The sequence below is a fragment of the Mustela erminea genome, chromosome 13, assembly GCF_009829155.1.
Source record: "Mustela erminea isolate mMusErm1 chromosome 13, mMusErm1.Pri, whole genome shotgun sequence".
NCBI lineage: Eukaryota > Metazoa > Chordata > Mammalia > Carnivora > Mustelidae > Mustela > Mustela erminea.
In genome coordinates this window covers 60,633,608-60,649,677 of record NC_045626.1, presented here as the reverse complement: position 1 = coordinate 60,649,677, position 16,070 = coordinate 60,633,608, and the positions used below count along the sequence as shown (strand labels likewise).

The 16,070-nt window shown below is 34.3% G+C and overlaps 1 protein-coding gene across 4 annotated transcripts in view; it reads left to right on the top strand.

The window, feature by feature from the left end:
* CEP76 (centrosomal protein 76) overlaps positions 1-16,070 on the top strand; it is a 34,379-nt gene that overhangs the window by 13,465 nt on the left and 4,844 nt on the right. For 3 of the 4 annotated variants that reach the window (XM_032310345.1, XM_032310342.1, XM_032310344.1), the window contains exons 9-12: positions 3,240-3,406; positions 4,712-5,045; positions 6,941-7,158; positions 7,730-8,513. In XM_032310345.1, the coding sequence (XP_032166236.1) occupies positions 3,240-3,406; positions 4,712-5,045; positions 6,941-7,158; positions 7,730-7,868 (858 nt within the window). In that variant the 3' untranslated portion in view covers positions 7,869-8,513. Of the gene's footprint in view, positions 1-3,239; positions 3,407-4,711; positions 5,046-6,940; positions 7,159-7,729; positions 8,514-16,070 lie in introns of those variants that run through there. The other variant, XM_032310343.1, reaches the window with a different exon arrangement.

Here is a 16,070-nt window from a genome sequence, read left to right as displayed (position 1 = left end):
CTTGTGTTCTGTCAAATAAGTAAATAAAATCTTTTAAAAAAAAAAAAAAAAATTGAAAACAGGGACATCTGGGTAGCTCATCAGTTAAACATCTGATTCTTGATTTTGGCCCAAGTCGTGATCTCAGGATCATGGAGTTGAGCTGCAAGTCAGGCTCCACACTCAGCTTGGAGTCTGCTTAAGATTCTCTTCTCTCTCCCTCTCATTCTGCTTCTCTCCACCTCCCCACACTCTCTGTTTAAAAAAAAAGAAAAGAAAACAGTTAAACATTATCAAAAAATTATTTTTGTTTATTCTCAAGCTGTGGTTCCCAAAAGTTGTATGTATGGATTTAGGCTTTTTTATTTCAAATATAGCAGGAATGGTACATATTTAAAATTATTATGTAAATAATTCTTTCTTAAAGCAAATAATCACCCTTTATTATTCAGGTTATTTTTTTAACCTGAGTTAGTTTAAAGAGAAAGCACATCTTAAGTTAGAAATTTGAATTATTAAATTTTTAAAAATTAAAAATATTCAGAGAGAAAGGGAGCAACTGAGAGCATGAGCATGGGGGAGGGTCAGAGGGAGAAACACATGAGCTCCACTGAGCAGGGAGCCCAGTGTGGGACTTGATCCCAGGATACTGGGATCATGACCTGAGCCAAATATAGCTGCTTCAACTGAGCCACCCAGGTGAAATTATTAAAAAAGTTATTCTTGCGCAAAACAAGAGCATTACAGCAGTAAAGGTGAAATTTCACCCATAATTCTATTGCCAGCTTTTCATCTCTCTTTATATTTTTGTGTTTTTTCTTCTGTGTATTTATCATTTTTCCATAACTATAATTGAGATATAAATAAAATTTTGTGTTCTGCTTTATAATTTAACATTATGCTATGAATATTTTCCCTTGCATTGCTACAATTTTTATGATCTCCGTCTTTTTTTTTTTTTTTCAAAGATTTTACTTATTTATTTGACAGAGAGAGAGGGAGAGATATCACAAGTAGGCAGAGAGGCAGGAAGAGAGAGAGGGGGAAGCATGCTCCCCGCTGAGCAGAGAGCCCGATATGGGACTCCATCCCAGGACCCTGAAATCATGACCCAAGCCAAAGGCAGAGGCTTAACCCACTGAGCCACCCAGGCACCCCTATGATCTCCATCTTTTAATGGTGTGTAAATATGAAGTTTTCTTTAGTTGATATATAAAATCTACTTAACCATTGACATTGTAGGAACTGTTTCTTTTGGATACAGTAGCTTGTTTCTAATTTGTTGATATCTTTGTGAGTGAACTTTTTCATTGAATATCTTTGTGAGTATTTTGGGAGTATTATTACTTTTCTTTTGAAATCTCAGTATAGGGCGCCTGGGTGGCTCAGTGGGTTAAGCCGCTGCCTTCGGCTCAGGTCATGATCTCAAGGTCCTGGGATCGAGTCCCACATCGGGGGCTCTGCTCAGCGGGGAGCCTGCTTCCCTCTCTCTCTCTCTCTCTGCCTGCCTTTCCGTCTACTTGTGATTTCTCTCTGTCAAATAAATAAATAAAATCTTTAAAAAAAAAAAAAAAGAAATCTCAGTATAGAAATTACTAGGTCTAAAAGTTTGGATATTTTATTTTTCAAAAGTCAAATTTGAGGGGCGCCTGGGTGGCTCAGTGGGTTAAGCCGCTGCCTTCGGCTCAGGTCATGATCTCAGGGTCCTGGGATCGAGTCCCGCATCGGGCTCTCTGCTCAGCAGGGAGCCTGCTTCCTTCTCTCTCTCTCTGCCTGCCTCTCAGTGTACTTGTAATTTCTCTCTGTCAAATAAATTAATAAAATCTTTAAAAAAAAAAAAGTCAAATTTGACATTTTAGAATGCTGTCGTTCTAGTATAGTTAAAAAAACAGCAGTGTGGAGCCACTGGTACAAAATTAGGGGGAAAGAAATTGCCCCTTTTGCTACCACTGAACCTAATAATTACTTTTGCTTTTGTATGTTACCTGTATCCTTCACTTAAATATATATCTTCATGTAATTGTAGCCTTACAGTTAAATATTTTGATTTTTTTATGGATTATCAGATATTTTGTTTTTGTAACTTTCATAATATTTTTAAGTTGTGCAAGTAATATAATATTGTCAAAGGAAATTTAGAAAATAGAAGGGAAAATGACACGTAACCTCCCATAATTACAGCCATTGTTGACATTTAGTTCTTTCAGTCATTTTTCCTGGTATGTGTTACCTAAAAATGATCACATACAGATATTTCAACTGATTGTTTTAAGTCTGAGTATTTTCCCATGTATTTGCGTTTTTCTTTTTCTTTTTTTTTTTAATTTTTATTTAAAGATTTTATTTATTTATTTGACAGAGAGAAAGCACAAGCACGGGAAGCAGCAGGCAGAGGGAGAGGGAGAAGCAGGCTCTGCAAAGTAGGAAGCTGGATGCAGGACTCCATCCCAGGGAGTCCTCTGGGATCATGAACTGAGCCAAAGGCAGAGACTTAACCATCTGAGCCACCCAGGCGCCCCTGTATTTGCATTTCTTGATACATCATTTGTCATCTTGATATTTGCATTTCTTGATACATCGTTTGTCATCTTGTCTGTTCATGTCCTTTAGCTCTTTAGCTATTCATATTTAAAATCTTGCTACTTTTCTTTCTGTTCTATATAGGTTTTTTTATAAACTTTTGAATCTGAATGTCCCCTTTTAAAGTATATATGTTATGACTATCAGATTTGTGAGCACAGACTTTGTAAAATAATTAGGTTCTTCTAAAGTTAGTGTATTCTTACCCCTGTCCCCAGTTGTTTAAGCTTAACACTAGACTAATGATCAAAAGTGAAAAAATTAGGGGCACCTGGATGGCTCAGTCAGTTAAGCACCTGTCTTTAGCTCAGGTCATGATCTTAGGGTACTGGGATTAAGCCCCAAGTTAGGTTTCCTGCTGGGCAGAGAGTCGGCTTCTCCTTCTGTCTCTTTGCTCTCTCTTCCTCTCTCTCTCTCTAAAGTAAATACATAAAATCTTTTAAAGAAAGAAAGGAAAAAAACTAGGGGTGCCTAGCTTCTCAGTCAGTGAAGCATGTTACTCTCCGTCTCAGGGTTGTGAGTTTGAGTCCCATGTTGGGTTTAGAGATTACTTTAAAAAAAAAAAAAAAAACTTTGAAAAATGAAAAAATTAATACTTTTTTAAATTATAATTTTGTATATTTGGATATTTAGTGAAGAAACTGTAAAGGAATAAATATTTAATTGATTTCATTTTCTAGGGTGACTGTGAAGATCATGCTAACCTTCTGTGCAGCCTTCTTCTTGGATATGGATTAGAAGCCTTTGTCTGTGTTGGGACTAAGGCAAAAGGAGTACCTCATGCATGGGTGATGACCTGTGGAACTGATGGAACTATCACTTTTTGGGAGAGTTTAACAGGACACAGGTTTGTCAACTATGTTACGAGGATATTAAAATGAAGATGTATGGGCGCCTGGGTGGCTCAGTGGGTTAAGTCTCTGCCTTCAGCTCAGGTCATGATCTAAGGGTCCTGGGATCCAGTCCCGCACTGGGCTCTCTGCTTGGCAGGGAGCCTGCTTCCTCCTCTCTCTCTGCCTGCCTCTCTGCCTACTTGTGATCTCTCTCCGTCAAATAAGTAAATAAAAAAATCTTAAAAAAAAAAAAATGAAGATGTAAATGTTTTAAATTATAGGTTCTTTGTTTATATTGATGGTACTCAAAGGCACATACTGATAATTTTCATTATTAGAGCCTTTTTGATAACTATGTGAAAGATTACTTCAATTAAAATACCTATTAAATTTGAAGAAAATTTGTACATCTAAAATATTCTTCCAACATAATATTGGTAAAAAATAAATGATTTAATTTCGTGTAATTGGCATATGCTTTTTCTAATGTTTTTCCCCAAACCTAAAAATCAGTTCAGGTTGTAAGTCATGATTTCTTTTGAAAATTTTGATGTCACTAACCCCACATTGGTAAATTCACTGGATACTTTTCTTATTTCTTTTGACTGCCATCAGTTTGGAAGGAGTTCAGTGCTCCTCCCTCTTTCCTGGGACCATCTCTTTCTTTAGCTTCTTGATAGCACTTTCAATTTTAATTATTCCTATCTGGCTTGTCTCATTTCTCCTTCCTCTTGTCTATAAATGTTGGAGTTACTAAAGGCACAGCCCTGGGCCATCTTCTTAGTTTTCTGAATTTTTCCCTGGTTGCTATTCATTTTAGTTAGTTGTACCTATTAATGTATAGCTAAATTATTTTAATTGTGTTATCTGAGATGAACAGTTTTTATCTTTTTTTTTTTTTTTTTTTGTCAGAGAGACAGTGAGAGCAGTAACACAAGCAGGGGGAGTGGGAGAGGGAGAAGCAGGCATCCTGCTGAGCATGGAGCCTAATATGGGGCTCGATCCCAGGACCCTGGGATCATGACCTGAGCTGAAGGCAGATGCCCAACGACTGTGCCACCCAGGCACCCTAAACGGTTTTTATCTTAATGGTTATACATAGAATAATATTTTCATGTTGAATAAAGTTGATTTTTATATCATAATATGTGCCATACAATTACTAAAGTGTAATCAAATTGTAGAAATATAAGAAGAAAAAGCAAGTATTGAACTGTAACCCCGGAAATAGTTATAGCCTTAAATATCTTTTTCAATTAGGTGTTGCCTTTTTAATTTTTAAGTTTTTATTATAGAAAGTTATGATTTACTTTTTTTAGGTACATCCACAAACCTGCCAATCCTGATGAATCTCCAGTTGCTGAACAGCCCAAACCATTGTACCCATATCGAACAATTGGTTGTGTTTTCAATCATCAGATGTTCCTGGGAAATTGTCAGCCCTCTGACTCAGTAGAAATCTGTGTGTTTGATTTGAATGATGAATCCAAATGGAAACCCATGAGTGAAGAAGCAATCAAATCTGTGTGTGCTCCAGGAGCTACAACATCCCTTCCTCCCTTTCCCCCTCTATGTGCGTCCACAATTGATGCTTCCGTAACAAGTAATGAAATAGAAATGCAGCTAAGGCTGCTAGTGTCAGAACACAGGAAGGTAATTAACACTGAAATTTGTAGTTTTGTGCATTTTTTTTCATCTGTTTATATATTTAACAATTTGGGGAGGGGACAGGTGGGATAGTGCCGTCACTGTTCGAGCCCTGAAGAAAGCAAATTTAGTTCCTGCCCTTAAGAAGCTTGTAGTTTTGAAAGTCATGAGAGTTAGGTTCTAAGACTCAAACATTTCTAAATTCACTAATACTTTTAGAATTCATTACTTCCTTCTAGAAATGAAGAATGTTGAACTAGTTCAGACTTTTGCTAAATACCACTAATTTGGATTTTTTTGTGAAGTACTTATTGATACTATTCTCTTTGAAAATATTGGGTTATATTTTTTCATATTCATTTTTTTCCAGGTTGGTTTTGTTTATTTCTTCCTATCACACTTATTTAGCTGGATGTAAAAGTATATCCTCATTTTAGCTTTAATTTGCATTTCCCTGATTACTAATGAAATCAAACCTCTTATTTCTTAGCCCTTCAGATTTCTTTTGTACATTAAAGAAGACATTAAAAAAACAAAAATATTAGTGTATTTTAAGAATTCTTTTCATCAAAAGAAGCCAGTCAGGGAGTGAAAAGAGCACAGTTGGAGTGGGAAAAGTTCTTTGTAACACATGTAACTGTCAAAGGACTAGTATCCCCATCCCCAAAGACTTATTTCTAATTCACCTTTTTGGATTCCCTGATAGACTCCCCATCTTCGGTGAATCCTGTTTTCTGTGTTCCTTGAGGCCATCAAAGGCAAACTGATTTACCAAATAAGTTTTGTGGGTCCCCAATTACTATTAGTTTTGGCTTCTAAAATCTGCTCTACTCACTTGCCAACTCACCAAAGCATCTAAAAGTATATTTTGGAAAATATTTAATGTGGCGTTTGTAGTTTGATCTTAGAAATAGGTTGTTTCAAGGACCTAGTTCACTATATTGCTGGGAATGAAAGCCCCTCATTACTGCCCCTTTCCCTCCATCACTTATACTGCCTTTTAATTTTCTTAGATCTTGTTTACAAACAAGACCAGTATTTTATTACATTATAAGAACTTATACAGTAGAAAACTGAGCTAGATACTAGTGTTGATCACTAAGGTGATTGTGCCTGTAAACCAGCAAGTGAGATTTACTTTTTGCCACAGTAAAAAGATAGATGATATAGACCTCTGGGGTTACTTGGAACCAGTTAAAACCTTGAACTCAAAATGAAGATATGGTAGAGATCTGTTATGATCAAAATATTTTGAATTTTGACAATTTTTTATGTTTGTTTTTAAAATATCATGTGTCTAGATATCTATAGTTCATTTGATGTTATAGATGAAATCATAATTGCCTTTAACATTCCACAGAAACATGTTTTTAGCTCCCTGAAGACCTATAGCATGTCTTTTTCATCTTTTTATCTCTACAGTATGAAAGTTAGTGTGGTTTTTTTTTTAAATAAATACTTAAGTTTAATTATACATGCAGTTAATTTGTTGACTTTTCTACTACTGTTGAATTTGTGTTGGAGCAATCAAATTAGGCAGATTGAATCTTACTAAACTCTTTAAAGTTAAATAAAATACAATTTCAGATTTCAGTGGCATTGTGTTTTTCCATAGTAGTACTCTTCCATATAATCTTTTCTAGTGGATATTAAGGAAGTATAGGTTTTGGAGCCTTTAGTAACATCATTGTATTAAAAGCTTTTTATTTTTTTCTCTAAAAAGTAAAACCAGATACTTGTAGTTCCTTTATTTGCATGTGTCCTTAAATTTATTAATAGAAAGTTTAAAAAGTTATGATGTTTTAAAAATCTCTTGGCATATATTAAAATAGTCAATGCTTATAATTGGTTTTTAAAATATTAGTGTGTTTCACCTTTTCTTTTTATCTTGATTGCTGTAGGATCTTGGTCTCACTACTGTTTGGGAAGATCAGCTTTCCTATCTCTTATCACCAGCTTTGGCTTCTTATGAATTTGAGCGTACAACAAGTATATCTGCAGGCAATGAAGAATTTCAAGATGCCATAAGGAGGGCTGTCCCTGATGGTCACACTTTTAAAGGGTTCCCAATACATTTTGTATATAGAAATGCAAGGCGTGCATTTGCCACATGTCTTCGGTAAGGTAGAATTCATGAGTTCATAAATGTTATTATTGGCTTGGGAATTTAAAGATATTTATTTGAGAGAGAACATGAGGTGGGGGCATAGTAGGGACAAGCAGACTCTGTGCTGAGCATGGAGTCCAATGTGGGGCTGAATCTCATGACCCTTAGATCATGACCTTAGCCAAAACCGGGAATAAGATGTGCAACCTCTTGAGCCACCCAGATGCCCCTATTAAGCTAGCGATTTTAGCATTCTGTTGGGCTGGTTATTTGGGAATGATTTTAAAATCACATGGTGAACTTTTGTAATGATTTATTATTTTTCTTGCCACAGATTGTGATTCATTAAATCTTAAATGTAGCTCTAGGGAGTTGGAATAATTTTCCCACTGATTTTGGTGCAGTCTCAGTTGAGGATTTCTGATCTTGTCCAGGGTAATTTTTTTAATTTGTAGACTGAGGAAATATTCTATAATTTGAATAGGTCAACCCAAATCAGAGGGCTATTGGTAGCAGAGATAGAATTTTTAAAAGATGTTTTAAATATTGACTTACTTAGAAGTTCACTTTCTTTCTTATATAGGTCTCCTTTCTGTGAAGAGATAATCTGTTGCCGTGGAGACCAGGTGCGACTGGCAGTCCGTGTCCGAGTGTTTACTTACCCTGAATCTGCATGTGCTGTTTGGATCATGTTTGCTTGTAAATATCGCTCGGTATTATAGGACTAACATTTCTATAAGAATATACCTGTGTTTTATTGGAATTTTACACATTGTACATTACTAGCTGTTTAGAGGTTGTTATTTTAAGAATCATATTCTGGCTTGGATGTCATGTTTCACTTTTGTATATATCTGACTGATAATGTTTGAAAAACATCATGTGTGTATTTAAAAATTAAGGATAAAAAACTTGTGTAAATCTGAGTGGAATTTAGTATAAATTAAGTGTATACTTTATTTTAATAAATGCTACTTTGTTTACAGGTATTCAGTAGTTTAAATATGAATATAAAATTTACTCCCATTTTCTTTACATTAACAGGTAATCAGAGATATTTATTTGTCCAAGGGTTTGAGCCATAGTAAAATCAATATCATTATTTTTCATAGATTAATGGGATTATTTTATATAATTAGAAATTAACCTCACAACAGATATATTTATTAAATAAGTGAAAATAGATTTTGATGAATTACTACTTCTGTGGTTTACCCATGGCCATGGGATATTTGTGACTTTCCAGGGATTTATGGGAAGACTTCGATGCAAGAGTAGGAAAACAAATAGCAGAAAAGCATAAATGTTAATAACAAAACAAACCTCACATAAAAGTACATAAATAATTTATAAATATGTTAGTTTGATCCATTATAAAATGAGTATTATTTTTATTTTTAAAATGTTTAAATCTTTATTTATTTGAGAGAGAGAGAGCACACATAAGCAGGGGAATGGCAGAGGGAGAGGGGGAAGCAGGCAACCCGCTGAGCAGGGAGCCTGATGCAGGGCTATATTCCAGGACCCTGGGATCATGACCTGAGCTGAAGACTGACACTTAACTGACTGAGCCACCGAGGTGCCTCAAAAATGAGTATTTTAGAAAAAATTCATCATACCCTTTTGTTGTGACACTGATAAACTGGTTTCTGTGATTATTATTGGCAGTCTGTTACTGATTTTCTGTAGTCATTACTATCCTCTTCATGGATTTCATCTTATAAAACCACATTTGTTTTTCTTTCTTCCTTTTTGTTTTCCATTGTGCTAAAACCATCAGTGTATATGTGACTACTCTAAATTGGAGAATCATTATGTGAAGCCATTGAAAAATGAGCATATGTGAGGGACTTCATGCTGATATTTGCTTTGGTTTTAAAAGTGAGCAATAGTGACCATTAAAAAAACTGTAGCAGTTTTTTAAGGAGCTGCATGACAGTTGATTTAACTATCCACTCAGCATCTTTGCACAGATCTTGATTCAGTTGGTTCATCCATTGGTCTTAAGAAAGCAACTGTGGGGCGCCTGGGTGGCTCAGTGGGTTAAAGCCTCTGCCTTCTGCTCAGGTCATGATCCCAGGGTCCTGAGATCGAGCCCCACATCGGCCTCTCTGCTCAGCAGGGAGCCTGCTTCTCCCTCTCTGCCTGCCTCTCTTCCTACTTGTAATCTGTGTCTGTCAAATAAATAAATAAAAATCTTAAAAAAAAAAAAAAAGAAAGAAAGAAAAGAAAGCAACTGTGTGGGTGCCTGGGTGACTCAGTTGGTTAAGTGTCCCACTCTTGATCTCAGCTCAGGTCTTAATCTCAGGATTGTGAGTTCAGCCCACACTGGGGTCCACACTGGAACCTACTTAAAACCAAAAAAAAAAAAAACAGGATACCAGTTGGCTGTACAGGTTACTCCTTTCATCACTTCATTGCAAATAAAATGATTTAATGTTTTTTTAAAAAAGTAAAACCTAGAGATACCCTAAAATTTACCTTTTGCTTATTTTTATATATGATAAATATCTATGATTTAACTTGTTTAAAAAAATCTGAAAATATCCTTCCTAATTTTCACTGAAGATAGTAATCAGATGTTTCTTGTGAGACTGACCTGACTTTAGAGAATTAGCAAAATAAGAACTAAGACTTTTCCCTCTGTTACCGGAATTAATCATAAAGCTATCAATAGGGAAAATTGCTTGTAATGTTCAACTTTTAGAATTAACTATTTATGGGGCACATATTAAAAGGCAGACCATGTTAAGATCAAGGTTATCTTATCACTGAGGCTGGGTAATATCTTCCTGACTTGTTGTACCAGAGTTACACATGTATTCATAATGCGTCTTTGGTATGAGTTCTAAAATAAATATCCTCTTTTGCACTTTAATAGAGTCTGATGTGAATAATTTCCTATAAAGGTGGTTTATTCCAAAAGATTCTTTCAGTGCATTTATCACTAGAATTCTCTACCAGAAATTTTTCTTTTTAAAAATTAAATTTACCTTGTCTATTTGTCATAAAAGTTGTTTTTGTATTAAAAATGTAAATTTTTTTATATAATGTCTTTAATGTGTTCCTTTTGACAATATGTACACTAATACAGTCCTCTATACATATATATGTGTGTGTATAATATATAGATGTATTTATTTAGTAGAAGAATATCAGAAACCTAGAAATTTTATTACTCAAGCATGAGCCTGTTGAATAAAGTATTAAATTTAGTTCAAACAAAGTGAACACTCCAGATACCTTTACATTTTTTTTCTATTATTGAGGTATACATCTTTTCTATTATCTGCAAAAATACATCTATAACTTGGCCATTCTGGAAAGTACATATATTTGAAACCCACTTTTCTACTTCTTAACAAAGATAAGATTTGAACCAAATGAAAAGTAGGCTTTATATCTGAAAAGACTTATTACTGTTAAAGTAGTATTCTGTGCCATGTAACTGACCATCAGAAGGCATTAGTTATAAATCATTGATTGCTTAAACTATCCCTTTCATACTTTTGATTTCATGATGTACTAAATAACATATTTTAGGTTAGACTACAGTTGGCAATTTTTGCAGGGTTTTTTGTTTTTTTTTTTAACTTAGATAACAGTTTTGTCCTTTCTACTTGAGAAGATAAGTACAGGAATTAGATGATCTGATTTTTAACATGCCCTTAACTTTTAAACCAATGAAAAGGCAACATTGGTTTCTAGCTGTTGGTAGTTCAGAAATAATTTAAGATTAGCCAAAGCATATATAAAATATTAAAAACAAAATAGCTAAACATACAATAGAAGCCATCTCATTTTGAAAACCCAAATTGTTTATAGCATAAGCTATATTTAAAGCACAAGTTGAGTTATCATTAATGCATGTAAATGGGTATTAAATGTTTAATTTTTCTTCTGAGATGTGGTTGGCATATCATTGCAATTCCATTTGATTTGTATTTGGTTTGTGAGTTAACTACATGATACCAGTGTTGAAGTAGACATGGATATTAAGTAGAGGAGTGTATTAGCTGGTCATTAGTTCACATATATTCTCTATTTTTTAAAGATTTGTTTGTTTTAGAGAGCGAGCAAGCAGTGGGGCAAAGGGAAAGGGAGACAGAGAATCCTCAAGCAGACTGTCTTCTGAACATAGAGCCTAATGTCGGGTTTGATCTTGGGACTCTGAGTTCATGACCTGAACTGAAATGAATGACTGAGCCACCCAGGCACCCCAGTTCACATACATTCTTATGAAAGATTCCTTCTCTGAGTCTACTGAATTTAGACTGGTACTAATACTCCAAAACAGTTGTTCACTAGTGTTTTTGAAGGTAACTGATTTTGTTTTGTTTTGTTTTGTTTTTGTAGTTTTTCTGTAATTATTAGTGGCAGTCTCTTTTAACTGCCAATAGAGTTTTAACTGTCTTAAAACTAGAGTCTTTATGCATTTTAATATGTCATGGCTTGAAATTAATGGGATTTGGGGCTTGAAAGTCTTAGGTCTTCTGGTCCACGTAATTTATATAGTAATAAAAATCCAGAGCCATGAAGTTCCCTGTCTAAAGATACATATCTCTAATAGCAGACCTGTTCTAGAATCAAATTCTGACTTGGAGTTTACTTCTTTTTGTCTGCACAATGTGAGTTTTTCTCTCTGTGGGCATGGCATTATTAGGTATGACCAAGTTACAATCCAATATAGTATGGAAAATTTTCGTTTTACTTGTTCTACCCAAGACACAGGGATATGGAAGGCACCTTTTATGGTATTCATCACATAACCTGTCAAAAATTACAGTAATATTTGGGACATTAAGTCCCTGACATGAGGCCGGAATTACCTTTAGGCAGGATGGCCTAGAGAAGCTGAGGCCCTTAAGGGGCAATGAGCTGCTTGAGATTCATTGTGGTGTAGAATGCAACTATTTGTATACTCAAAAGAGATTCAGTAAACTGAGGTAGAGGGGTAGTGCCTACTAACAATGCATCTAGAAAATATTTCAGTCATACTGTCTGTATTTTGAGAGAATTCATTCTGAAATCCATTTACAAGTTGATTATACCTGGCCAGTTGTTACTGAATTTTTACAAAACTGTTTCCTTGTACACAATATACAGTAAGGGAATAGGAGGAATGGTAGTATAAAACTGGAAGATGATTGTCAGAAGTTAGAAATCTATTTGATTTGAAACACAAGCAAACATTTTATCACCAATTCAGCTTTATTGACATAATTTACCTACCATACAATTAACCTTTTCTTTTCTTCCAAGTTTTAATTTAGATTCAAGTTAGTTAACATAATGTAGTATTGGTTTTAGTAATAGAATTTAATGATTCATCACATATATAATAACTGTTTTAAAGTGTACAGTTAAGTGGTTCATATTATATTTAGAGATACATACAACCATCTTCAATCAGTATTAGAACATTTCATCACCTCCAAAAGAAACCCTTTACCCTTTAGCTATTACTTTCCCATCTCCCTATTCTCTACCCTCCTTTCTCCCTAGCCCTAAGCAACCACTAATCTACTTTCTATGTAGATTTCCCTATTCTGGATTTTCATATGAATGGAATCACATATGGTCTTCTATGACAGGTTTCTTTCACTTAGCATAATGTCTTAGATTTATCCAGGTTCTTGCATGTATCATGTCATTCCTTTTTATGGGTAAGTAATACTCCATTACATGGATATGTTATTTATTTACCCTTTTTACAATAGATATTTTGGTTGTGTTCACTTTTTTACTATTATAAATAATGCTGCTATATTTTTTATGTGGTTTTATGTGGGCATGTGTCTTCATTTCTCTGGATGTATATCTAGAAGAGGAATTGCTAGGTCATATGATAACCAACATTTTAGTGAAATGCCAAATAGATTTCCAAAGCAGGTGCACTACTTTCTAATCCCATTAGCAGTGGATGAGTTTTCTAATTTCTCCACTATCGTGCCAACACCTTGTTATTATCTGACCCGTTGGGTATGAAGTGGTATCTCTTTGTGGTATATCTTCCTTGAAGAAATGTCTATTTGGATCTATCACCATTTTAAATTGGGTTGTCTTTTTATTATGAGTTTTAAGAGTCCTTTATATATTTTAAATACAAGTCTTCAGACATATGATTTGTAGATATTTTTTCCTATTCTGTGGATTGTTTTCATTTTCATGATTGTATCCTTGAAGTACTAAAGTTTTTTTTTTTTTTTTTTGAAGTACTAAAGTTTTTAATTTTGACAAAGGCCAATGTATCTGTTTCATTGTTGTTGTTGGTTTTGTTGTCATGTTTAAGAATCCCTTGCCAAATCTAAGGTCATGAAGATGTATCACTATGTTTTCTTCTAAGAGTATTATAGTGTTAGCTCTTAGGCCTTTGATCCTTTTTCAGTGAAGTTTTGTATATGTTGTCAGTAAGAGGCCAGCTTATTCAGGTGTTTAATCACCCTTTGTTGAGAAGACTATTTTATCCCCACTGAATGATCTTGACAGCCTTGTCATTTGATTATAAATGTAGGATAGAGTCATGACTCTGTATTCCTATTGTGCCAGTCTGGTTTTTTGTTCCCGTACCACACATTTTTATTATCTATCATTGCTTTTCTGTACATTTTGAAATTGTGACAGTCCTACATCAGTATTCTTTTTCAAAATTGTTTTGGCTATTCTGGGTCTTTTGCAATTCCATATGAATTTTAGAATCAGCCTGCTGATTTCTATAAAACATCAGGATTCTAAGGATTGTCTTGATATTGTGGAGTATTGTCATCTTACCATTGTTAAGATGAAGACATTACATTGTTTGCTTCATGAATATGGTTATTTTGCCATTTATTTTAAATCTTTATTTTTTCCTCAACAACATTTTGTATTTTTTAGTTTTGTACTTCTGTTAATTTATTCCTATTTTAGCTTTTTTGATGCTATTATAAATGGAATTGTTTTACTTAGTTTCATTTTTGGATTGTTTGTTGCAAGTGTATAGACATATAATTGATTTTTGTATGTTGATCTTGTATCATGCAACCTTGCTGACCTCATTTAATAGTTCTAATAGTTTTTTTAGTGGATTCCTTAGGATTTTCTTTAGGCACAATCATGACACCTGCAAACAGAAGTACTTTTACTTCTTCATTTCCTATCTAGATATCTCCCATTCATTCATTCATTCATTCATTCATTTATTCATCATTTATCTGTCTAATTGCCCTGGCTAATACCTCCAGGACAAGGTTGAAGGGAAATGGTAAGAGCAAATATCCTTGTCTTGTTCATGCTGTTGGAGAGAAATCATTCTTTTCACCATTAAGTCTGATGTTAACTAGTTTTCTCATAGATGCCCTTTATTAGGTTGAGGAAGTTCCCATCTAGCTACTAGTTGTTTTTATTTTTATCATGAAAGGGTGCTGGATTTTTGTCAAATGCTCTCTTTGCATCTATTGAGATAAAATGATTTTTTGATATAATGTATTACGTAAATTGATTTTCAAGTGTTAAACCAATCTTGAATTTCTGGGATAAATTGTATTGGTGGTGTGTAATTCTTTTTATAGGCTGCTGTATTCAGTTTGTAGTATTTTGTTGAGGATTTTTCTGTCTGTATTCATAAGAGATACTGGTTTGTAGTTTACTTTTCTTGTGATGTCTCTGATTTGGTATCAGGGTAATGCTGGTCTCAAAATGAATTGGAAAGTGTTCCTTGCTGCTGTTTTTTTGGGAGTTGGTGGAAAGTTGATTCTTTTTTTTTTTTTTTTTTTTTTTTCTAAGAGAGGGAAGAAGGGAGAGAGAGTGAGTTCACATGAGTTGGGGGTGGGCAGGGAGTGAGAGAGATAAAGACTCTTAAGCATGTTCCACACCCAGTATGGAGTCCAGTGCAGGGCTTGATTTCACAACCCTGAGATCATTACCTGAGCCAAAATCAAGAGTTGGATACTTAACCAATGGAGCCACACATGTGCCCCAAGTTGATTCAGTTTTCACCTTGGTAAAATTCAGAGACCATCTTTTGGGCCTGGGCTTTACTTTATAGGTAGTTTTTTAATTACTAGCTCAGTTTTTTCACTTATTATAGGTCTATCCAGATTGTCTATTTCTTCCAGAGGCAGTATTGATATTTTGTGTCTTTCTAGGAATTTATCTATTTCATCTAAGTTATCTAATTTTGCTGTACAGTTGTTCATAGTATTTCTTCATAAAGTCAGTAGTAGTAACTCCTCTTTCATTTCTGATTCTAGTAATGGGAGACCTCTCTCTCTCTCTCTCTCTCTCTCTCTCTCTTTCCCCCCCCCAATTTGTTGATCTTTCCAAAGAACTAGGGTTTGTTTCATTGATTTTTCTTTGTTGTTTTTCTATTCCTTTTTCATTCATTTCTACCCTGTTCTTTATTATTTCTGTCCTTCTTGCTTTAGGTTTAGTTGTACTTCTTTTTCTAGTATCTTAAGGTGGAAGGTTAACTTACTGATTTTGGATCTTTCTTCTTCCTTAACATAGTCATTTACAGCTATAAATTTTCCTCTAAGCACTCCTTTGGATGCATCCCATAGATTTCGGTATGTTTTTTTTCTTCCATCACATAGTATTTTCTGATGTCCCTTTTGATTTCTTCTTTGACCCATTAGCTATTTAGGAGTGTGTTAATGTGTTAATTTCCATGTGTTTGTGAATTACCCAATTTTCCCCCTGCTATTGATTTATTTATTGATGTTTATTTTAGGAATTAACATAGTTTGTCCTGGAGAATGTTCACATGTGCACTTCAGAGAAAAGTATATTCTATTGTTGGGTGGAATGTTCTGTAGTTGTATGTGGGGTCTAATGGTTTATAGGGTTCAAATATTTTATCAATCCATTAATGGTTCTATTCTAATTGTTCAATTTTTAATGAAAGTAGAGTAGTAAAGTCCTCCAACTATTGCTGTTGAATTATT